General features: G+C 49.4%; 1 protein-coding gene and 1 non-coding gene across 2 annotated transcripts in view; one reads left to right on the plus strand and one right to left on the minus strand.

Annotated features, from left to right (window-relative positions):
- The window catches only part of smg6 (SMG6 nonsense mediated mRNA decay factor), a 290,967-nt gene that overhangs the window by 246,466 nt on the left and 20,534 nt on the right, over positions 1 to 23,967 (minus strand). Inside the window, exon 8 of the mRNA XM_078422694.1 lies at positions 17,469 to 17,690. Within this exon, the coding sequence (XP_078278820.1) occupies positions 17,469 to 17,690 (222 nt within the window). The remainder of the gene's footprint in view (positions 1 to 17,468; positions 17,691 to 23,967) is intronic.
- Positions 1,949 to 2,058, plus strand: LOC144606577 (U6 spliceosomal RNA). The gene has a single exon (XR_013548967.1). It is a non-coding gene; the product is annotated as a U6 spliceosomal RNA (small nuclear RNA).

Genomic DNA, 23,967 nt, shown 5'->3' on the forward strand with positions numbered 1-23,967 from the left:
CCAGCTTTGTATCATCTGCAAATTTGCTAATGGTACTTTTAATCCCTTCATCCAAGTCATTAATGTATATTGTAAATAGCTGTGCTCCTAGCACCGAGCCTTGCGGTACCCCACTAGTCACTGCCTGCCATTCTGAAAGGGACCCATTTATCCCCACTCTTTGCTTTCTGCCTATAAACCAATTTTCTGTCCATGTCAGTACCCTACCCCCAATACCATGTGCTCTAATTTTGCCCACTAATCTCCTATGTGGGACCTTGTCGAAGGCTTTCTGAAAGTCGAGGTACACCACATCCACCGGCTCTCCCCTGTCAATTTTCCTAGTTACATCCTCAAAGAATTCCAGAAGATTAGTCAAGCATGATTTCCCCTTCGTAAATCCATGCTGACTTGGAACAATCCCGTTACTACTATCCAAATGCTCCGCAATTTCGTCTTTTATAATTGACTCCAGCATCTTCCCCACCACTGATGTCAGACTAACTGGTCTATAATTTCCCGTTTTCTCTCTCCCTCCTTTCTTAAAAAGTGGGACATTAGCTACCCTCCAATCCACAGGAAATGATCCTAAATCTATAGAACATTGGAAAATGATCACCAATGCATCCACAATTTCTAGCGCCACCTCCTTAAGTACCCTGGGATGCAGACCATCAGGCCCTGGGGATTTATCAGCCTTCAGTCCCATCAGTCCACCCAACACCATTTCCTGCCTAATGTGGATTTCCTTCAGTTCCTCCGTCACCCTAGGATCTCTTGCCACTAGAACATCTGGGAGATTGCTTGTATCTTCCTTAGTGAAGACAGATCCAAAGTACCGGTTCAACTCGTCTGCCATTTCCTTGTTCCCCATAATAAATTCCCCTGCTTGTCTTCAACAGCTTGCATATTAACTTTAACTGATGTGTACTGTAACACCCAAGTCCCTCTGAACCACTTCAAACTCTCACCATTCAACAAAAAAAAAAGCACTTTCCTCTTACCAGAGTGAAATCCTCACATTTTACCACATTACATTCCACTTGCATTGTCTTTGCATATTCACCTAACCTGTCTTTCTGAAGCCACTCTGAGCTTTTCCACAACCCACGCTGTCACCTACCTTTCGACCATCTGTAGACTTGGATATGTCGTGCATGATCCCCTCGCCCAAGTACTGATATCATTTGTGCACACATGTGGCCTGGCATCCATTATGTTGCAGCACCCCATTAGTCACAGCCTTCCAAAGCCCAAAAGGTTCACCAGTTTTACTCATAACTAATCCTTAATCAATACCAGTGTTAACTCCATGAGAGGCATAGATAAGGTAAATAGTCACACTTTTACCCAGGGTAGAGGAGTTCAGAAGTATAGGGCACCTGATTGCAGATGAGGAGGAAAGATTTAAAAGAGACCCGAGGGGCAACTTCTTCACACAGAGGGTGGAGCGTACATGAACAAGCTGCCAGAAGAAGCTAGAGGCGGGTGCAATGACTATGTTGAAAACACATTTAAACATTATTTAATCAGGAATGGTTTAGATGAATATGGGCAAATGCAAAAGACCAACTCAGCCATAAAACATGGCAAGCGTGGAAAAGTGGAGCCAAAGGGCCTGCTTCCGTGCTGTAAGAATCCCTGACTCCAATACCACCCAGTCTAATGATAGATACAAAATGCTGGAGTAACTCAGCAGGACAGGCAGCATCTCTGGATCCAGAGATGCTGCCTGCCCTGCTGAGTTACTCCAGCATTTTGCGTCTATCTTCGATGTTAACCAACTTCTGCAGTTCTTTCCTCCACCATCCGCTCTAATTTTGTTTAATTACCCTGTGTGACAATTTACAGAAGGGCTTCTGAAAATCCAATTATATTACAGCCATTGGTTTGCCTGCCCTTATTTTGAGAGTTACAACCTCAAAATTCTGACAGATCTGCTAAACATGAATTCCTTATCATATATCCATGTTGACCCACTTCGGCAGCACAAATACCACAATTGAAAGAAGACAGAGAAGTTCAGCATGGCTCCTGCGCAAGGATGTCACAAAGCGCAAGGAGGCACAGTAGTGTAGCAAGCAGAGCCGTTGCCTCACAGCACCAGAAGCCAGAGTTCAATCCTGGGGTGTAAGCTGGGGTGTAAGCTGCCCAAACGAAATATGAGGTGCTGTTCCTCCAACTTACGCTGGGTCCCACTCCGACAATGGTGGAAGCCCTGGACAGAAAGGTCAATGTGGAAATGGGAGGGGGAGTTAAGTGTTTAGCAACCGGGAGATCAGGTAGGTTTAGGCAGACCAAGCGGAGGTGTTCAGCGAAACGATCGCTGAGTCTGCGCTTGGTCTCACCGATATACAGGAGTCCACACCTGGAACAGCGGATACAGTAGATGATGTTGGAAGTGGGGCAAGTGAACCTCTGCCTCACCTGAAAAGACTGTCGAGGTCCTTGGACGGAGTCGAGGGGGGAGGTAAAGGGCCTGCTTCCGTACTGTAAGACCCCTCCTGTGGTTGCAGGGGAAAGTACCTGGGACGGGGTGGTTTGGGTGGGAAGGGACGAGTTGATCAGGAGGTTGTGGAGGGAACGGTCTCTGCAGAATGCAGAAAGGGATGGAGATGGGAAGATGCTAAACTTCTATCTCACTTCAATTACAGCATATGCACTTTCAGTCCGTAGGTACGTAAGGTAAGAACCAGTGCATCAACTATCTTCAAATCCATGCACTGCAATCACTGTGTCCTGGGAAACTTGTCTTTCAGTCCATTAATACCTCCAATACTCTTTTTTTCCCTGCTGCCAGTATTTTACACTTCTCATTCTCTGTATATCTGTGTTTCTTCCTTTCCAGAGGGTTTTGTGCATCTTCTTCCACAAAAACAAGTTTAAACCTGTTTTTGCTGCACCTGATAATATATCTCGTGTAAGAAAATAACTGCAGATGCTGGTACAAATCGAAGGTATTTATTCACAAAATGCTGGAGTAACTCAGCAGGTCAGGCAGCATCTCAGGAGAGAAGGAATGGGTGACGTTTCGGGTCTCGAAACGTCACCCATTCCTTCTCTCCTGAGATGCTGCCTGACTTGCTGAGTTACTCCAGCATTGTGTAATAATATATCTCAATGACTTGAGTGAAGGGGATAATGCAGGATATCCAGGTTTGATCATGAAAACAAATTGGGTAGAAGCACGAGCTATGAGGATGCAGAGCCGTTTCAAGGGATTACAGCCATTTTAAATGCATGACAAAGACATGGCAAGGGAAATTTAAGGTGGAAAATGTGTTATCTACATTAATAGGAAAAATGTAAGGTGGAGCACTTTTAGATAGTGAGAGGATGAAAGGTGTGTTTGTTCAGCAAGACTTGGGTGCCCTCATATGTGAATCACTTAAAGTTGACATGCAGATTCAGCAAGCAATTATGTTGGTTTTTACTGCAAGGGGATTTAAATATAAGTGTAGGGACATCTTGCTCCAATTATATGGAGACCACATCTGGAATATTGTGTACAGGTCTGGTCTCCCAACTAAGGAACAAACTGCTTGTGATTGAAGGAGTGCAGAAAAGTTTTACCAGATTGATTCCTGGGTTACTTCCTTAAACAGAGGGAGATTAAGCAGACTAGGACTCTACTCTCTCGGGTTCGGAATGAGTGGTGATCTCATGCAAATGCACAAAATGCATCGTGGACCTGACAGGAGTAGATTTTCCCTTGTCTAGAGCATCTAGAACCAACAATCTCAATCTCAATTTAAGGAGTCAGACATCCAGGGCAGAGATGCAAATTAAGGTTGTGAGTCTTTGGAATGTTCAACCCAAGTCCGTTGTGAAAGCTGAGTGCTGAATATATTCCATACAAAGGCCGACAATGTTTTAGATAAGGAGAATTCAGGGATAGTGCAGGAAAATTATGTCATACGTCAGCCATGATCTATTAAATAGTGAAGCAAGCATGAGGGGTCGATAGTCTATTCCTGCTTCTATTTCTTATATCTTATTCAGAACCTCTACTGAAAATAAACTGCTGATGTCAAAAACAATGCCTCATCACTTTACACAGACATCTCAAGACCCAAAAGCACTCCTATTAGTCATCCAGGGGTAGATCCAAATAAAAACAGCTTCATCTTTAAGCTTGACTCCGACAGCCAAATAACACAGCTGTTGTGGTAGCGGTACCAGCTCAATAAACCCAGTGCAAACTACATGCCAGCTACCCTCCTATTTAATGTGCCACTTCCAAATCAAATTGGACATAGCTCAATATTAATCATGGTCAACACTGCAAGTGAGCTATCAAGATGTCAGCCACACAGCAACGTTTTTCTCGAATGAATTATAAAATAAACAATTATAGAAATAGCTCAACTATTCTCGTCGTTCCGAGCACCTAACTTGCACTTATCAAACAATATGCGCCAAGCTCAGCTGATTACTCAATTAACCCTAAGCTTCCTGCTGATTCCCCACCACCTTGCCGAACCCCTCACAACTGGCCTCCAAATCTTACTCTGCTTTCAATTTCTTCCACGCTACCATTTCTTCACATGTTCAAGTAATAAGATTCACGTTCCAACTGCGAAGTGCTGTTAGATGCAAGGAAAACAGAAAAATCCAGCTCTCCCTATCAGCCCAACATCCATAAGTAAAATTCCCCCAATTTCTCTATCCTTTGAGCAGGATCCCCAATACCTCTCAAGTTACATCTGAAAATGGTAATGGCAGCTAGCCCACCAAACTACATGCACACCTTGGTGATAATGCTGAACACAGTTTGAATTATTTTCATATATCAGGGCGTAGATAACAGATGCATCTGGGACGCAACATTACTCCGACTGGTAATCGGAGTATCTTTAGGTTTATTATTGTTACGTGTACTGAAGTCCAGTGAAAATATTTGTTTTCATGTTATTCAATCGTCAGATAATACTATATTAAGATACAATCAAGCCAAACTTGACTACAATAGGTAGAGCAAAGGGGAAAACAGAGTGCTGAATATAGTTTGCAGCATTATAGCACAATAGCTCCAGAGACAAAGCCAAGTAAAAAGAGAATCTAACCTCATGGAAAGAACCTTCAGAAGCCTGATGAAGGGAAGAAGCTGTTTGAGAGTCTGGTAGTGTGCACTTTCAACTTCTTACCTTGTGCCTGACAGGACCAAGGAGAAGGAGGAATAAGGGGTAGAAAGGTCTTTGATTATGTTGACTACTTTCCGGAGACAGCATGTAGCGCGGATAGAGTTAATGGTGGGGAGTCAGGTCTGTGTGATGGACTGGGCTACATCCACAGCTCTTCTGTTTCTTGCGGTCTTGGGCAGAGCAGTTCCCAAACCAAGCTGTGATGCAACCCGACATTTTGCTTTCTATGGTGCATCTGTAGAGGTTTTGTAAGAGTTGCAGGGGCTTTGGCAGCCACTGCTCAAGAAGAACTCAATGCAGTGTTTCAAACCCATGAGATAATTTACAGGCTGATGGCAATGTGCAACAGTTGTGTTCCCAATGCACATGGCAATGCGAACAAACTTACAGGACGACCAAATCATTGCAAACAGGCTAGCCAGAGATGGGTGGAGGAAAGAGCCTGAATTTGGCATCAGGGTGACAGGATGAACATTTCCCAAAATGAAAACAGAAGTTGTTGGAAACACCCAGCCATCATGCAGATTTCATGGAAATAGAATAGGAATTAACATTTCAAGTCAAAATCCTCCCTCAGGCTTATAACTGTTTCTCTTTCCAGATACTACCCAACCTGCTGAGGTGTTCCAGTATTTTATTTTTTTACTTCAAACTTCCAGCATCTGCAGTTTTTTTTCATTGTGAACATTTCCCAAGTCACTTCACCCACCTCCAACATCTTTAATGCAACAAAATCTCTTGAGAGGCATCACAGGAACATTATTTGACACTGAATCAGTGGAGCAAATTTTAAGATAGATGAAGGGAAGAGAGTTTCTTGGAATGTGTTACAGGAATAGAAGTAGGCAGCTTTGGTTGAGTATTCCAGAATGTATAGCTGAGGGGGCAGAGGTCACTTATTGTGAGAGCAAAGTGCAGGATGCTCGAGTCCAGAACTGGAATAACAGTGATGAGAGGAGGCAGCAGGTGCAGAAGATAGTGATCATGAATGGCTTGAAATGGAGGGTAAATATTTTTTAAATCGAGGCATTTCAGGAAGTAACGTGGTTCAGCAAGTACTGGGTCCTTGAAGGAGTAAGTCACTGCCTGGTCTGCACTGAGCAGGTGGGTTTTGGATGATTGTGTTTGAAGTCATTGGCTGGAAATGTCAGCTGGGTTTCTCCAGGAAGCAAGGTGGAGTACATGCCTCAATTAGCATCAAAGGTACAGAAGTAAAAATAACTGAGAGCTTCAAATTCCTAGCCGTAAATCTTACCAATGATCTGCCCTGGACCAACTACATTGAAGTGAAGGCCAGGAAGGCACACAAACAACTCTGCCTCCACAGGAGACTGTGGAAATTTGGTGTGTCTCCAATGATTCTTACAAAATTCTAGATGCATCACAGAAAGCATACTGTCGGTTTGTATCACAGCTTGGTTTGGGAACAGCTCTGCCCAAGACCACAAGAAATGTATTATTGTGGACGGAGCCCAATCCACCACACACCAGACTCCCCACCATTGACTGCATCTACATTTCCCACTGCCTTGGAAAAGCAGTCAACATAATCAAATACTTTACCCACCCCAATCATTCCTTCTTCTCCCCACTTCCGTCAGCCAGAAGATACAGTAGCTTGAAAACGTGCACCACAAGACTCAAGAACAGCTTCTTCCCCTCTATTATCAGGCTTCTAAATGGTCCTTCCATAAGCTAGGATGTTGTCGGATTCACCTCATTACGGTCATTTGACCATGTCTCTGTAACTGATTCACTATAATGATGAGAATGATATTCTGCACTCTGTATCTTGCTCTTTGCTCTACTTATTATACTTGATTGCATTTATGTACAGTGTTATCTGATTTGATTGGACAACAATCAAAGCAAAGTTTTTCACTATAACTCGTTACACATTACTAATAAACCTAAACCTCTCCATGTTTCACACTAGTTACATCTTATACTTTCGCATCCACTCCCTGCATTCTAGGGGTAATTTCCAGAGGCTAATAAAACTACAAAGCTGCAGGTCTTTGGGATGCAAGAGGAAATCAAAGCACCCAGAGGAAACCCGGAGTCACAGGGAGAACATGCAAACTCCACACCGACAGCACCCCAGGTCAATATTGAACTTGGGTCTCTGGCCCTGTGAAGCAGCAGCTCTACCAGCTGTACCACCATCCCTCCCTTATAGATAAGAAGGCAGCCAAGACTAATATGGAATGGCTGAGTCAAGAATAAACAAGGCACATGAATAGTTCCAGAGAGTGAGCCAAGTCTGGGAGAATGAAACGGAGGTGGAAGTGACATCTGGAAATTAGCTCACCACCCTTATTCAAACAGATGCAACTGGACATTCTAAACAAAATGCAGCAGTCTTTTTCTTTTTGCTTAGAAACTGAAGCAAATAATTCTCTACACTAGTCAGTGATACAAACAGCTACTGATTTTTAACATGTACGATGGTTTCTTCTCAGCACGCAGCAGCCTACCAAAAACCTCATTACTTCTTAAAATACTGTCTGCCAATACTGCTCTCAGTGCAGTATCAGTTGGTGCAGCCCCATCTGTTGATCACAGGAAGAACAGCCGCACAGCATAGTTTTAAAATAAATTTTAAAAAAACACAAGTCAAGTTGAGTTTGTGCACAAGTAAAGTTGAGTTTGTGCACAAGTAGGGCGAGGAACGGGTACAATGAAATTCTTGCCTGCAACAGCATCACAGGTGCAGACAGATAAACATACAAGCATATTATCTGCACATAAATTACACAAATTGTAAGACATTGAAAAGAAAAAGACTGCAAAAATAAATAAATCAGACTTCGTTGCAATACACCATTAGAAAACAAATGCATTGATAAACCAGTAGTACAAGACGTGGTCTGTCGTGTTCTGTTGCCAAGGTAAGTTTGTGCAGTTTGGTTCAAGAACCTGATAGTTGTAGGACAATAGCTTGTTCCTGATCCTAGTGGTGTGGGTCTTCAGGCTTTTGTAGCTCCTGGGCTACGGAAGTGGACAGAAGAGGCAAAGCCCAGATGATGGGGATCCTTGACAATGATGCAGTATTCTTGGGAAGGCACCTCATGTAGATGCTATCAATGGTGTGAAAGGCTATGCCCATGAGGGGCAGGTTTCAATCCGCCACTCTCTGCAGCCTCATGCATTCCTGTGCGCTGGAATTGCTGTACCAGACCGTGATGTAACCAGTCAGGATATTTCATTTAAGATGCCAGCACAATTCATCAATGCTGTCAGCACATGACCATCCCACCCATTGTGCTGGTACCATTTCTATGAAAGACCCACGGAATTAGTCCCACTCCCCTGCTCATTCCCCATTCCTCTAAATCTTCTGGTTTTTTTAATCCAAATCCCTTTTGACATTGATCATTGAACCAGTTTTCACCGATCATTCAGGCAGTGATCCACATCATGATGCATCCAGTAAATATTCTCTCCTCTGCTCTGCCTCTTTTGTCAACAATCTTCAACCTGTGTTCCCTTCACTGTGCCTTCACTTCCTTCACCAAAACAATTAATCATTCAGAAAACCTAAATTAAATACCCCATAACGTCTGCTCTCAGGATTATATCACATGAAATCTTAGAGCATTTTTTTTATTACATGAGAACAGGTAGAACTTTCAGTTCAGGCAGTGGGACAATATGAAACCCAGCCTGTCTGCAGAACTGCAGATGCTGGTTAATGCCTAAGTTAGACACAGAATACTGGAGTAACTCAGCGGGTCTGACAGCATCTCTGGAGAAAAAGGATAGGTGATGTTTCGGGTCGGGTCCTTTTTCAAACAGATCTCAGTTGGTATTGTTTATTATTGTCATGTGTACTGAGATACAATGAAAAACGTTGTTTGCCTGCTATCCGGTCAAATCTAGAGTATAATCTATCATTATACTCGAGTACAATGAAGCCGTACACAAGTACAGCAGGTAGTGCAAAGAGAAAAATGGCCAGAGTGCAGAATGTGTTGCAGCATTATGATGGTTGCAGAGAAAGTGCAGATAATAAAAGTGCACGGTCTGTAAATGAGGTAGGTTGGGAGACTGGGTCCCAAACCAATGGGAGGTCTATTCAATACTCTGATAACAACAGGGCAGGACCTGTTTCCAAAAACCTTGCTTTCAAGCTTCTGAATCTCCTGCTTGATGGGTTAGGGGACAGGAGGGAAGTCTGAGATGCGAGTCGTCCTTGATTCAGGTGGTTGCGTTCCCATGGCAGTGTGGAGTGTAGATGGAATCAATAGCGGGGATTGGGAGGGGCTAGTCTGTGATGGACTGGCAACTGGCTTGCAACTCTCTCCAAACTCTTATGTTCTTGGGCTATAGCTGAATCAAACTATGATGCAAGCTGATTGGATGCCTTATACAGTAAGTTGTGCCTTAGTTCCACCTCACCCAGTATGGGTACTGGATGGCCTCAGAATCACGTACAGCCACAGGAACATGATGCCAAATTAAACTATATATCTGCACATGATGCATAACCCTCCATTCCCTGCATATTCATGTGCCTATTTAAAATGCCTTTTCAAAGTCACCATTGTTTCTGCTTCTGGATTAGACAGGTACAAGGCCTGGAAAGATTTAGAGGGATATGGCTCAAACATGGGGAAAATGAAACTAGCCTAGATGGGCATCTTGGTCGGCATGGGCGAGTTGGACCAATGAGCCTGTGGCCACACTGATTTACTCTCTGACTTTAGCTCTGCAACACCACCAATCCTGGCCGCACATTCCAGGCACTTACCACTCTGTGAAAAAAAAACCTGTCCTGCACATTTCCTTTGAACTTTCCCCCTCTCACCCTAAATGCTAATGCTTCTCATAACTTTATAAACTTCAGTCAGATGCCTCGCAGCCTCCGACACAGCAGAGAAAACAATCCAAATTTGTCAAACTTCTTACGTAATACTCTCTAATTCGGGTAAGCCTCTTTTGCACCCTCTCCAAAGCCTCCATGTCCTTCTTGTAATGAGGTGACTAGAATTGCACATAATACTCCAAATGCCTAACCAAAGTTTTATAAAGCTGCAACATCACCTGCTGACTCTAATGCTCAATGTCACAAGTGATGAAGGCAAGCATACCATACGCCTTCATTACCACTCTGTCTACTTGTGTGGTTACTTTCAAGGAGCTGCACACCTGCACCCCAAGATCTCCCTGTAAATGTTTGCTGTTAAAAGTCCTGTCCTTAATTATATACTTTCCACTTAAATTCAACCTCCCAAAGTGCAAAATCTCACACTTCCGCAGAATAAACTCCATCTGCCATTTCTCTAACTGATCTATATCCTGCTGTATGATTGGACAGATTACTTTATTGCCCACAACTCTACCAATTTTTGCGTCGTCTGCAAACTCACTAATATATTTGTGCTGGGACGTTGGTTGTGTGTGTACACACAATTTTCAATCAAGTTAGTAAGACATGACTGCCCAGACAAACCCATGCTAACTGTCCCCAATGTCCATTCTCTTCCAAATGCAAGTAAATCCTAACCTTAAGATTACTATCTAGTAGCTTCCCTCCCTGAGATGTGAGGCTCACCAGCCTACAATTTTGTGGATTACCCCTATTGTTGCGATAAAGAGACTCAGTTTTCTACAGCTGCACACATGGACATCAGGTGACAACACGATCATGTGATGTTGCCCATGTTCCAACAGCACTCTGACACGCGAATGGCCACTCGGGCATGGTGCTGACTAGGGAACCACTGCAAGGGGTTACTGAGACTCAGCTGAAATCTTCTACAGGCACTGCATTAGAATGCCCAGTCAGAGGGCATTCAGAGGACACAGCAGTGTGAGGCAGGATCCATTCAATAGGTTAAACCTACCATGTGAATATCACAAAAACAGACCTCCCTAAGATAGTCGGCAGCAGCCCTGACCACAATTCCTGCCAAGGAAAGGAGCCAAAAACTGATTGCAATCTCCACATAAAACATAAACAGTATGCCATATATTAAAACCAAAAGCTGCAGCCCATTTCTGGCCAGTTATCTTCCAGAGTTCAGAAAACGGTCATTGATCAGATAACCATCAGATGCTGTTCTCAATTAAATGCCAGCATATAACTCACTCAGTCACCCTGTGCATAACCCTCCTAATCCCCTCAGCCAGACTCCAGCCTGCAACTAAGTCACTCTGCACATGAAACCCAACCCTCCAAACTCAACAAGATTCCAGGCTACAATCGTCACTCTATGTACACACACAACTCCTGAACTCCCTCAAGTGCAAGCCTGCAACCCAGTCGCTCTGTATATAAACCACCCACCTTCCACTACTCAACCAGATTCCAAACCAGAACTGCCACTCGGTTTATTCCCATGAAGCCCTTCAGATTCCAGCCTGTGAATCAGTCACTCTGCACATATACCGCCCCAAAACTCCTTAACCAGATGTCAGCCTGTGAATCAGTCACTCTGCTTTGATACCCTGCCAAACAGCTCAACCGGGTCCCAGCCTACATGTCATTATGCACACCATTTCATTCTCCCTTCCATATCACCTTCAATTCCTACTCTTCTCTCCAAACTACACATAGAGCCTTTAAGGTACCTATTGCTCCTTGTATAAACCTTCTCATTCCAATCCACTGAAATCATAACTGGATTCTATCTTGTAACTCACACTGCGGTATGTATTATTCTGTTGAGAAATCACACAGATCCATCATTAATGTGAAGCTCTTTTCTGTGAACCATCAGTTCTGAGGGAAAGAGAGTAACAAGGATGATGGAGACAGCAGTATTTATCCTCCTGTTATGGAGAAGAATCCCCCAAACTTTCAATGTCTGTCCCATCCTTAATCAGACATCTTCAGTCCCTTGTTTCTTTTCCACAATTTGGCCCAACTCATCCCAATGAAACGAACAAAAAGGAGCTCCAAGCTCAACCTGCTGATGCAATTATGGGCAGTTCTGCAAAAGAATGGAAAGTCGGAAAGTGTAGAGCTGATACCGCAGCATGACAAGGACACTCTTCTGTGCCCATTTGATCGATGATAATACATTTACTGACAGCAAAGATTCATTTGTGAAAGACTTTTGAACATCTAACAGCACTTTGCCAAATCAGCTGCGCAATGCTAGTGGAGGAGTCCTCTGTAGGTTAGCTGCCCACATCTTGCACATTCTGTGATATACAGAACGTTCCAACTAGCGCCTCTGCAGTCCAGGTGACCAATTCACACACCGCAGCGGGTCTGAATGACCAAGCGACTGAACAGTAACACAGTTCAGCAGGTTTGCTGCATTGTGCAATGTCCAGAAATAGACTGTGTTACTTGCTTTCAGACACTAGTTGCTAGTCTTCAGTATGCGTGCTTATTCGGAACCTCGCCAAGACCGCTTTTGCTCGATAAATATAAATGTAACATGGTGCAAATTATTCCAAGAACACACGCAAGGCCCAAAAAAATCATTCGAACACTCTCATCTTGAGTATCTCTCTCATCCTGCAAGAGCAAGTACTTACAAACTGACCTGCTCTGGTCACCCAGCCAGAAGAACGGATGCAGAAAAGATTCACCAGAATGTTCCCTGGACTGGTGGTATTGCATTTAAGGAGAGAGGTTGGATGGGATGGAACTATCTTTGGAGCATGGGAGGCTGAGGGGGTGACCTTATTGAGGTATACAAGATCACAAGGGACATGGAAAAGTGAACTCTGAGTCTTTTCCCCAGGGAAGAGTTTCTAAAAATTAAAGGCATAGGCGTAAGGTGAGTGGGGAGAGAATGAAAAGGAACCTTAAGGATAACTTTTTCCAAGCAGAGGGTAGAACGTATTTGGAATGAGCTGCCAGAGGAAACTATGGAGGTGGAGGCAATTTCACCATTTAAAATGCAGTTGGACAGATATAAGGAAAGGGTTTAGAAAGCTATGGGCCAAATGGGACTAGCCCAGAATGTTATATTGGTCGGAATGGATAGGATGGGCAAGAGGGCCTGTATAGCTCTTTGATTCTATAACTGTGTAACTAGAACACAATAGTCAACCATTAACTGTTTTTTGTGGCTTCATGATGGAGGATCTGGATTCAGGATGCAGTTTGGTCATGGGATGTGGGTGTTGCTGCTGGAAAACTGGATGATGACAAACTTCTTGAGAATTGTTGGTGCTGCACTCATCCAGATAAGTAGAAAGACTTCCTTCACAATTGTGACGAGTACCGCATAGATGGTAGAAAGACTTGGGGTATCATGAGTTGAGTTATTCACTGGAGGATACCCTGCTCTGATCTGCTTTTGTAGCCATGGTATTTGTGCTTCCGGCCCCATTGAGTTTTGATCAATGACAACTCCCCAGATATTGATGATGGGGCTTGGCAATGGTAATGGCATTGAATGTTAAGAGCTTGTGGTTAGACTTTCTCTTGTGGAAGTGGTCAATGCCTGGTACTTTAGTGATATAAATGTTTCATGCTACTTGTAGTTCTAGACTGAGTTGTCCACGTTTTGTTGCATGCGAGAAAGCTGAAGAACTGCAAGTGGAACTAAAAGATAAACTTCTGGAGGAACTTAATGGCCAAGCACCATCTGTGGAATCAAAGAGATTGCCGACATATTGGGTCAAGACCCGGAATCAGAATTGAACATTGCAATCATCAGCAAACACCATCGCTTCCAACTGAAACAAAATCAGAAAATACTGCAAACACTCAGCACTCATCGAGAGAGAAACTGAGTCAACATCTCAGGTCAGAGACCCTTCACCAGAATATTGGAACAACAGCCTTGACTAAGGGTTACCGAGCTGAAACGTTAACTATTTCTCATGCCATAGATGCTGCCTGACCCATTGAGTTTTTTTCCAGCATTTCCTATTCTTATTTAAGATTTCCTGTATCAGCAGATTTAATGATTTTCTTTTTCACCTCCAACTGCACGACTATACGTCGATATAGTTGAGATGTCCACTGCAGACCAAGAGCCGTGCAGGATATGTATAGCCTTATATGCAAAACATGTGTTGAACGTAAAGTATTGTTAATCCCAGGGAATGGCACTTAACAAAGAGTGGCGGTGGTTTGGCATCGACATTGAGATTGCAGATCAAAACCTGCAGTTACTGACATTGCACGTCTTTGGCAATTTACCTACATTATGGCGTGTAACTGATATCTGAAGCGTAAACATCAAAATATGTGAAGCGTAAAATTAATGTTACTTGAGACCAATCATACAGCCCAGTAGTTGCACCCTTTATAGAAATAAACAACTCTGGCACTGCAAGGCATTGGGCAGAAACAGGGCTGGAGCAAGCAGAAATACAAACCCCAAATAAGGATGATAAATCCATTGAGGCCAGTCCTCTTTAGACAAACACACACTGCAACACTGCTGTCGAGGTCCATAACAGTTGGCTGCTTGCATGACCTTGTAGTCATAATTCTTTGAAACATGCCAGGCTATTCAGCCCATTGAGTCTATGCCAACTCTCAGAGTAATCCCGTTCCATCATTTATTGTGCCATAGCCTGCTCAGTTTCATGCCCATTGACTCCTGCTAATTCTCCTACCACCCACCCACGAGGGACAATTAAAAATGGCCAAACAAAACAACTTTGGAGGTAACAGGAGCATCAGGCAAAATTCACGTAGTTGCACTACAGTATTAGTGCAGGAACAGGCCCTTTGGCTCCCCATGTCTGCGTCAACTATGATGATAATCTAAATTAGTTCCACCCGCCTGCACATGGCCGTATCTTTCTATTCCCTATTCATGTATCTATCTGAATGTTGTTTCCACTACCTCCACGGCAGTGCAAGACTGGCACCCAACATTCTGTGTAAAAAAAACGTTGACTTGCACATCCCCTTTAAACTTTCTCCCTCTCACCTTAAACTTCTAGTATTTCCTCCCGGGGAAAAAGACTCTGACCATCTACCCTCTCACAATAGTGCAAACTACACACAAAGCCCCGGAGGTCAGGAGTGAAGCTGAAAGTCTGGAGCAGTGAGATAGTAGCTCTATTGTTGTACATACCAACAGTTGGAGGGAATGCCAAATTTTAAAAAATCAAGATTTCGAAACAATCTGCAAATTTGTTACGGCAGCATTAATTCCAGCACCATCAAAAGCCATTTTAAACTAAATCTCTGCGGTCTGGAGAATCTGCTTGTTTAAGTGCCAGCTCACTTTCACAGCCCACATCCCCCAATCTCTACCCTGCTTTAAATCCAGACTCCTAATCGTGCTGTGATACTTGTGTTCTTCCATTATTGCAGCACCAAACAGAATATAGAACCTTATAGCGACACAAAAATTGCACAGTATGTAAACTGAACCTTTTAAACTACTTAGTAAATAATTGAATGATTGAAGGTGAAGGGGCAAAGAAGTGCAGACATTCTGCAGAGCAGACGTGAAATTGAAATGTCTCATATGTTTCTTATTCTTCGATTGAGGCAGGCATGTCAGCCTCACAAGTGGAGAAAATAAAATAGAAATTTACGTGTACAAAACACTTCAACATGTAGTAGTCTATTGATGCCAGACATGGGCTCTGCTTTTATTGGGATTTGGTTTTAATATTTGGCCTGTTTGAAGTTTGCTTTTCTTACATCTTACAGGCGTGGGAAAGGTGGAAATCCTTCAGCAGAGGGGAAACAAACCAAATCGAATGACTGCTGTTACGTGTGAGATGCATTCAGAATAAATGATCATTCCTAATCAATGAGGTGCAAAGTTGTAATTGGTACATTACACTACAGCCACATTCTCATGCAAACTTTCAGAAGAAAAGGGGAAAGTGCCATTTTATACTTTGTCAATCTTTAGACTTTGTTGTCCTGAGGCTGCACTGAACATTCTAAAAAAATAAAATCAGTCATGAAACAGCCTCACAACAGGAAAGAATATATTGAGTTTAAAATTCTACCCACCATAAAATAAGAATGATATAATTAAGCTGGAGAGGGTGCAAAAAAGATTCACATGGATGTTGCTGAGACTAGAGGCCTCAAGTAATAAGGATATACTGGATAGGCTGGGATAGTTTCCGCTGGTGTAAACAAAGCTGAGAGGTGAGAATTAAAAGAATAGAGTTTTATACAATGGTAATAAAGTAGATGGTCAGTGTAGGAGAGTGGAATCTAAAATTAGACGGCGCAGGTTTAAGGTGAGAGGGGAAAACTTTAAAGGGAACCTCTGGGAGCAAGTTTCTCCACACATAGGATGATGGGAATATGGAACAAGCTGACAGCGAAAGTGGTGTGTGGGGTTGGGGGTAGTGGTGTTCGGTGGTACAACATTTAAAATACAAATGAAAAGGTACACGGACAAGAAAAGTTTAGAGGGCTGCGAGTCAAATACAGGTAAATGGGACTCGACAAATTGATCACTTTGATGACTTCGTCCGAAGGACCTGTTTCCATGCTGTATAGCTCTACGACCCTAAATTTTGTTTGCTGTTGAGGGCTACATGAGGCCCCTTGCTACCCAATTACCAAAATAGGGGAGGTACAGGAACTCTTTGGAGCACCAAGGGACATGACAGTCAGGAAGGAGATGAAAAGTGAACCAAAGGATGTGGTACAGAGTAAGAATTATAGGCCATATTGGACAAATATGAAAACCAGTGGGCAATCCAAGTCTTAAACTCATTCACCCTTGAGTCTTTATCACAAAATTTAATTCACCCTCGACCAAATTTTCGTATGGTTTTTGGTAATTTTCGTCTTATTCTCCCTTGTGTATAATTTTATATATATACATTATATATAATATAATATATATAATATATATATACTTCTAGTATATATATATATATATAGCACCCCTCTAGTTTCATTCACCCTTGAGTGAACCATTCACCAGTTTAAGAAGCACTGCTCTACCCACATAGCCAACAAAATAAATAGCCGATCAATGGAGTTTAAGGATACCATACATATTGGTTTGCTATTTCTTAAAAACATCTGCAGGTATAATTTGCAAGACAAAATCTCAGGCAGGTGGCAGCACAGGAGAACTGCATTGGCCTAGTTGCGTAATAGCCCGTCTCACTCTTTCCACCAGCCTCCACTATGCCTCCTTTCCAACACTCTCCAGTTCCCTTTTGAATACCACTTCAAATCTTGCAGTTCATTCCAGACATGTTAAATACACACTGTAAAAAACATTATTTCTCAAGGACTTTGGCCTTTTTCCAATCAACTTCATTTTTAGTATCGATTGCCTGCCCCAAATTGATCTTGAACTGAAAGGCTGCTAATCCGCTTTGGAGACAGTTAAGAGACATCGATATTACTGATGCTCTGGATCGCATCTAAGCCAGACTTGTTGTTTCCCATCTCTGTCCCATCTCTGTTATCAAAGTACTTACATCACTCGGAGATAGATTTCCCAGATCTTCATCCTGCTCTGAAGTCGCATCGTCCCTGTTCAATTCATTACCCTGGGAGAGGTGGGGATGGGTGGTGTGGATCCAAATCTCCACCCTGCTGGAATCTTCCCCAACCTGCCTGAACATCTGCTTCCTGCCCTTGGCTCTGGAGCCTGGGCTCTGATCACACTCTTTGTGCCTCTTGAACTCGGCCTGCTCAGCCTGCAATAAACACAAAGACATGATGCAGCCAGGGTGATCGGGCACAGTCACTGAGGTGACATTTACTACAGCAAAGTTACTTTCATAACCCGGGTGCACCCCACCATGCCATATCAATTAACTACTTCCAAGTGACCATGAAATTTGCAAACCAGAACCTCTAAATCAATTAAATGGCGCTGGGACACCAAGAACACTATTGTTTTTCTCTTAAAGTTTTGTGCATCAAAAAAGCAAAATTGAGGTGATTCCCTACTAACCAGAGGGGCTGTTTCAGAAAGCAGTTTAAGAGTTAACCGCGTTGGTGTATCTGAAGTGACATATCAACCAGATTGCGCAAGGGCATTAGTAGTTTTGTCAGGGTACAATGAGACCAAGACGATTGGTCCAGCAGTGGTCCAGTTCATGGCTCAAGTCTTAATCAGGACCGTTGCTCTCTGGTATTGATGTGTCACGTCTGAAATAAACTCAGAGGCAGCAAACACCCTTGAGCTGCTCAGATCCTCTTCGTCTCCCTTGAGACATAGGCCCTGAAAGAGGGAATTGGGATTGTTCTCCGGGATAATCAGAGGTTATTGGAATAGAAAGCCCCTCAGGGGTATAGTAAAATCACTGATTGATTGAAAGATGCAGCGGGGGGAGAAGAGCGGGGAGGGGGGGAGAGAAGAGCGGGGGGGAGAAGAGCGGGGGGGAGAAGAGCGGGGGGGAGAAGAGCGGGGGGGAGAAGAGGGGGGGAGAAGAGGGGGGAGAAGAGCGGGGGGGAGAAGAGCGGGGGGGAGAAGAGCGGGGGGGAGAAGAGCGGGGGGGAGAAGAGCGGGGGGGAGAAGAGCGGGGGGGAGAAGAGCGGGGGGGAGAAGAGCGGGGGGGAGAAGAGCGGGGGGGAGAAGAGCGGGGGGGGAGAAGAGCGGGGGGGAGAAGAGCGGGGGGGAGAAGAGCGGGGGGGAGAAGAGCGGGGGGGAGAAGAGCGGGGGGGAGAAGAGCGGGGGGGAGAAGAGCGGGGGGGAGAAGAGCGGGGGGGAGAAGAGCGGGGGGGAGAAGAGCGGGGGGGAGAAGAGCGGGGGGGAGAAGAGCGGGGGGGAGAAGAGCGGGGGGGAGAAGAGCGGGGGGGAGAAGAGCGGGGGGGAGAAGAGCGGGGGGGAGAAGAGCGGGGGGGAGAAGAGCGGGGGGGAGAAGAGCGGGGGGGAGAAGAGCGGGGGGGAGAAGAGCCGGGGGGAGAAGAGCCGGGGGGAGAAGAGCCGGGGGGAGAAGAGCCGGGGGAGAAGAGCCGGGGGGAGAAGAGCCGGGGGGAGAAGAGCGGGGGGGAGAAGAGCGGGGGGGAGAAGAGCGGGGGGGAGAAGAGCGGGGGGGAGAAGAGCGGGGGGGAGAAGAGCGGGGGGGAGAAGAGCGGGGGGGAGAAGAGCGGGGGGGAGAAGAGCGGGGGGGAGAAGAGCGGGGGGGAGAAGAGCGGGGGGGGAAGAGCGGGGGGGGGAAGAGCGGGGGGGGGAAGAGCGGGGGGGGAAGAGCGGGGGGGAGAAGAGCGGGGGGGAGAAGAGCGGGGGGGAGAAGAGCGGGGGGAGAAGAGCGGGGGGGAGAAGAGCGGGGGGGAGAAGAGCGGGGGGGAGAAGAGCGGGGGGGAGAAGAGCGGGGGGGAGAAGAGCGGGGGGGAGAAGAGCGGGGGGGAGAAGAGCGGGGGGGAGAAGAGCGGGGGGGAGAAGAGCGGGGGGGAGAAGAGCGGGGGGGAGAAGAGCGGGGGGGAGAAGAGCGGGGGGAGAAGAGGGGGGGAGAAGAGGGGGGGAGAAGAGCGGGGGGGAGAAGAGCGGGGGGGAGAAGAGCGGGGGGGAGAAGAGCGGGGGGGAGAAGAGCGGGGGGGAGAAGAGCGGGGGGGAGAAGAGCGGGGGGGAGAAGAGCGGGGGGGAGAAGAGCGGGGGGGAGAAGAGCGGGGGGGAGAAGAGCGGGGGGGAGAAGAGCGGGGGGGAGAAGAGCGGGGGGGAGAAGAGCGGGGGGGAGAAGAGCGGGGGGGAGAAGAGCGGGGGGGAGAAGAGCGGGGGGGAGAAGAGCGGGGGGGAGAAGAGCGGGGGGGAGAAGAGCGGGGGGGAGAAGAGCGGGGGGGAGAAGAGCGGGGGGGAGAAGAGCGGGGGGGAGAAGAGCGGGGGGGAGAAGAGCGGGGGGGAGAAGAGCGGGGGGGAGAAGAGCGGGGGGGAGAAGAGCGGGGGGGAGAAGAGCGGGGGGGAGAAGAGCGGGGGGGAGAAGAGCGGGGGGGAGAAGAGCGGGGGGGAGAAGAGCGGGGGGGAGAAGAGCGGGGGGGAGAAGAGCGGGGGGGAGAAGAGCGGGGGGGAGAAGAGCGGGGGGGAGAAGAGCGGGGGGGAGAAGAGCGGGGGGGAGAAGAGCGGGGGGAGAAGAGCGGGGGAGAAGAGCGGGGGGAGAAGAGCGGGGGGGAGAAGAGCGGGGGGGAGAAGAGCGGGGGGGAGAAGAGCGGGGGGGGAGAAGAGCGGGGGGGAGAAGAGCGGGGGGGGAGAAGAGCGGGGGGGAGAAGAGCGGGGGGGAGAAGAGCGGGGGGGAGAAGAGCGGGGGGGAGAAGAGCGGGGGGGAGAAGAGCGGGGGGGAGAAGAGCGGGGGGAGAAGAGCGGGGGGAGAAGAGCGGGGGGAGAAGAGCGGGGGGAGAAGAGCGGGGGGAGAAGAGCGGGGGGAGAAGAGCGGGGGGAGAAGAGCGGGGGGAGAAGAGCGGGGGGAGAAGAGCGGGGGGAGAAGAGCGGGGGGAGAAGAGCGGGGGAGAAGAGCGGGGGAGAAGAGCGGGGGAGAAGAGCGGGGGAGAAGAGCGGGGGGAGAAGAGCGGGGGGAGAAGAGCGGGGGGAGAAGAGCGGGGGGAGAAGAGCGGGGGGAGAAGAGCGGGGGGAGAAGAGCGGGGGGAGAAGAGCGGGGGGAGAAGAGCGGGGGGAGAAGAGCGGGGGGAGAAGAGCGGGGGGAGAAGAGCGGGGGGAGAAGAGCGGGGGGAGAAGAGCGGGGGGAGAAGAGCGGGGGGAGAAGAGCGGGGGGAGAAGAGCGGGGGGAGAAGAGCGGGGGGAGAAGAGCGGGGGGAGAAGAGCGGGGGGGAGAAGAGCGGGGGGGAGAAGAGCGGGGGGGAGAAGAGCGGGGGGAGAAGAGCGGGGGGAGAAGAGCGGGGGGAGAAGAGCGGGGGGAGAAGAGCGGGGGGGAGAAGAGCGGGGGGGAGAAGAGCGGGGGGAGAAGAGCGGGGGGAGAAGAGCGGGGGGAGAAGAGCGGGGGGAGAAGAGCGGGGGGAGAAGAGCGGGGGGAGAAGAGCGGGGGGAGAAGAGCGGGGGGAGAAGAGCGGGGGGGAGAAGAGCGGGGGGAGAAGAGCGGGGGGAGAAGAGCGGGGGGAGAAGAGCGGGGGGAGAAGAGCGGGGGAGAAGAGCGGGGGAGAAGAGCGGGGGAGAAGAGCGGGGGGAGAAGAGCGGGGGGAGAAGAGCGGGGGGAGAAGAGCGGGGGGAGAAGAGCGGGGGGAGAAGAGCGGGGGGAGAAGAGCGGGGGAGAAGAGCGGGGGAGAAGAGCGGGGGAGAAGAGCGGGGGGAGAAGAGCGGGGGGAGAAGAGCGGGGGGAGAAGAGCGGGGGGAGAAGAGCGGGGGGAGAAGAGCGGGGGGAGAAGAGCGGGGGGAGAAGAGCGGGGGGAGAAGAGCGGGGGGAGAAGAGCGGGGGGAGAAGAGCGGGGGGAGAAGAGCGGGGGGAGAAGAGCGGGGGGAGAAGAGCGGGGGGAGAAGAGCGGGGGGAGAAGAGCGGGGGGAGAAGAGCGGGGGGAGAAGAGCGGGGGGAGAAGAGCGGGGGGAGAAGAGCGGGGGGAGAAGAGCGGGGGGGAGAAGAGCGGGGGGGAGAAGAGCGGGGGGGAGAAGAGCGGGGGGGAGAAGAGCGGGGGGGAGAAGAGCGGGGGGGAGAAGAGCGGGGGGGAGAAGAGCGGGGGGGAGAAGAGCGGGGGGGAGAAGAGCGGGGGGGAGAAGAGCGGGGGGGAGAAGAGCGGGGGGGAGAAGAGCGGGGGGGAGAAGAGCCGGGGGGAGAAGAGCGGGGGGAGAAGAGCGGGGGGAGAAGAGCGGGGGGAGAAGAGCGGGGGGAGAAGAGCGGGGGGGAGAAGAGCGGGGGGAGAAGAGCGGGGGGGAGAAGAGCGGGGGGGAGAAGAGCGGGGGGGAGAAGAGCGGGGGGGAGAAGAGCGGGGGGGAGAAGAGCGGGGGGAGAAGAGCGGGGGGGAGAAGAGCGGGGGGGAGAAGAGCGGGGGGGAGAAGAGCGGGGGGAGAAGAGCGGGGGGAGAAGAGCGGGGGGAGAAGAGCGGGGGGAGAAGAGCGGGGGGAGAAGAGCGGGGGGGAGAAGAGCGGGGGGGAGAAGAGCGGGGGGGAGAAGAGCGGGGGGGAGAAGAGCGGGGGGGAGAAGAGCGGGGGGGAGAAGAGCGGGGGGAGAAGAGCGGGGGGAGAAGAGCGGGGGGAGAAGAGCGGGGGGAGAAGAGCGGGGGGAGAAGAGCGGGGGGAGAAGAGCGGGGGGAGAAGAGCGGGGGGAGAAGAGCGGGGGGAGAAGAGCGGGGGGAGAAGAGCGGGGGGAGAAGAGCGGGGGGAGAAGAGCGGGGGGAGAAGAGCGGGGGGAGAAGAGCGGGGGGAGAAGAGCGGGGGGAGAAGAGCGGGGGGAGAAGAGCGGGGGGAGAAGAGCGGGGGGAGAAGAGCGGGGGGAGAAGAGCGGGGGGAGAAGAGCGGGGGGAGAAGAGCGGGGGGAGAAGAGCGGGGGGAGAAGAGCGGGGGGAGAAGAGCGGGGGGAGAAGAGCGGGGGGAGAAGAGCGGGGGGAGAAGAGCGGGGGGGAGAAGAGCGGGGGGGAGAAGAGCGGGGGGAGAAGAGCGGGGGGGAGAAGAGCGGGGGGGAGAAGAGCGGGGGGGAGAAGAGCGCGGGGGAGAAGAGCGGGGGGGAGAAGAGCGGGGGGGAGAAGAGCGGGGGGGAGAAGAGCGGGGGGGAGAAGAGCCGGGGGGGAGAAGAGCCGGGGGGAGAAGAGCGGGGGGAGAAAAGCGGGGGGAGAAGAGCGGGGGGAGAAGAGCGGGGGGGAGAAGAGCGGGGGGGAGAAGAGCGGGGGGGAGAAGAGCGGGGGGGAGAAGAGCGGGGGGGAGAAGAGCGGGGGGGAGAAGAGCGGGGGGGAGAAGAGCGGGGGGGAGAAGAGCGGGGGGGAGAAGAGCGGGGGGGGAGAAGAGCGGGGGGGGAGAAGAGCGGGGGGGAGAAGAGCGGGGGGGAGAAGAGCGGGGGGGAGAAGAGCGGGGGGGAGAAGAGCGGGGGGGAGAAGAGCGGGGGGAGAAGAGCGGGGGAGAAGAGCGGGGGGAGAAGAGCGGGGGGAGAAGAGCGGGGGGAGAAGAGCGGGGGGAGAAGAGCGGGGGGAGAAGAGCGGGGGGAGAAGAGCGGGGGGAGAAGAGCGGGGGGAGAAGAGCGGGGGGTGAAGAGCGGGGGGTGAAGAGCGGGGGGAGAAGAGCGGGGGGAGAAGAGCGGGGGGAGAAGAGCGGGGGGAGAAGAGCGGGGGGGAGAAGAGCGGGGGGAGAAGAGCGGGGGGGAGAAGAGCGGGGGGGGGAAGAGCGGGGGGGAGAAGAGCGGGGTGGGAGAAGAGCGGGGGGGAGAAGAGCGGGGGGGGAGAAGAGCGGGGGGGGAGAAGAGCGGGGGGGGAGAAGAGCGGGGGGGGAGAAGAGCGGGGGGGAAGAAGAGCAGTGTCGACGCAGCAGTGCACTGTGGAAATCTGAAGACTTTCAGAAATCTGAGTAGATGGGAAAGGAGAATGAACTTGGATTGTACAGGGATCAGTGAAATCTCAAAACCTAAACCAGCTCAAACATTTGAACCAAACTCAAATCAGGTACCAAACTTGGGACCAGGGGTTGCTGCTCATGATTATTAGCTTTGGTTGGTCTGAATACTTGTGGCTGCCCAGGACACAGGGCTCTTTCTGTTGTTCCAAGATCAGCCCATCTGTCAGCTTCCCATTCTGCACCCTGTTTCTCGCACTTAAAATAGTGAGTGACCAGGAAAATGTCAGTGAGCAGAAATCACCGGCATGACATGGGCGTTTCAGGACCCGTCGTCTAATCACTGTGAGATCAGTGCAAGCGAATGAAATCCTTCACAACGTGGCAAGGCACAGCTCTCAGCTTGTGCAGCTGTCAACCTGTAAGCCGAAACTCAGCTCTCCTCTATGAAAACTTGAAGGAGAGTATTAAACTATGGGGGCATAGGTTTAATGTGAGAGGGACGAGTGAGACAGGTCAGTGTCGAGGACCTCATTTCTATGCCCAACCCATGC

Source organism: Rhinoraja longicauda, chromosome 26, assembly GCF_053455715.1.
Source record: "Rhinoraja longicauda isolate Sanriku21f chromosome 26, sRhiLon1.1, whole genome shotgun sequence".
NCBI classification, from domain to species: Eukaryota; Metazoa; Chordata; class Chondrichthyes; order Rajiformes; family Arhynchobatidae; genus Rhinoraja; species Rhinoraja longicauda.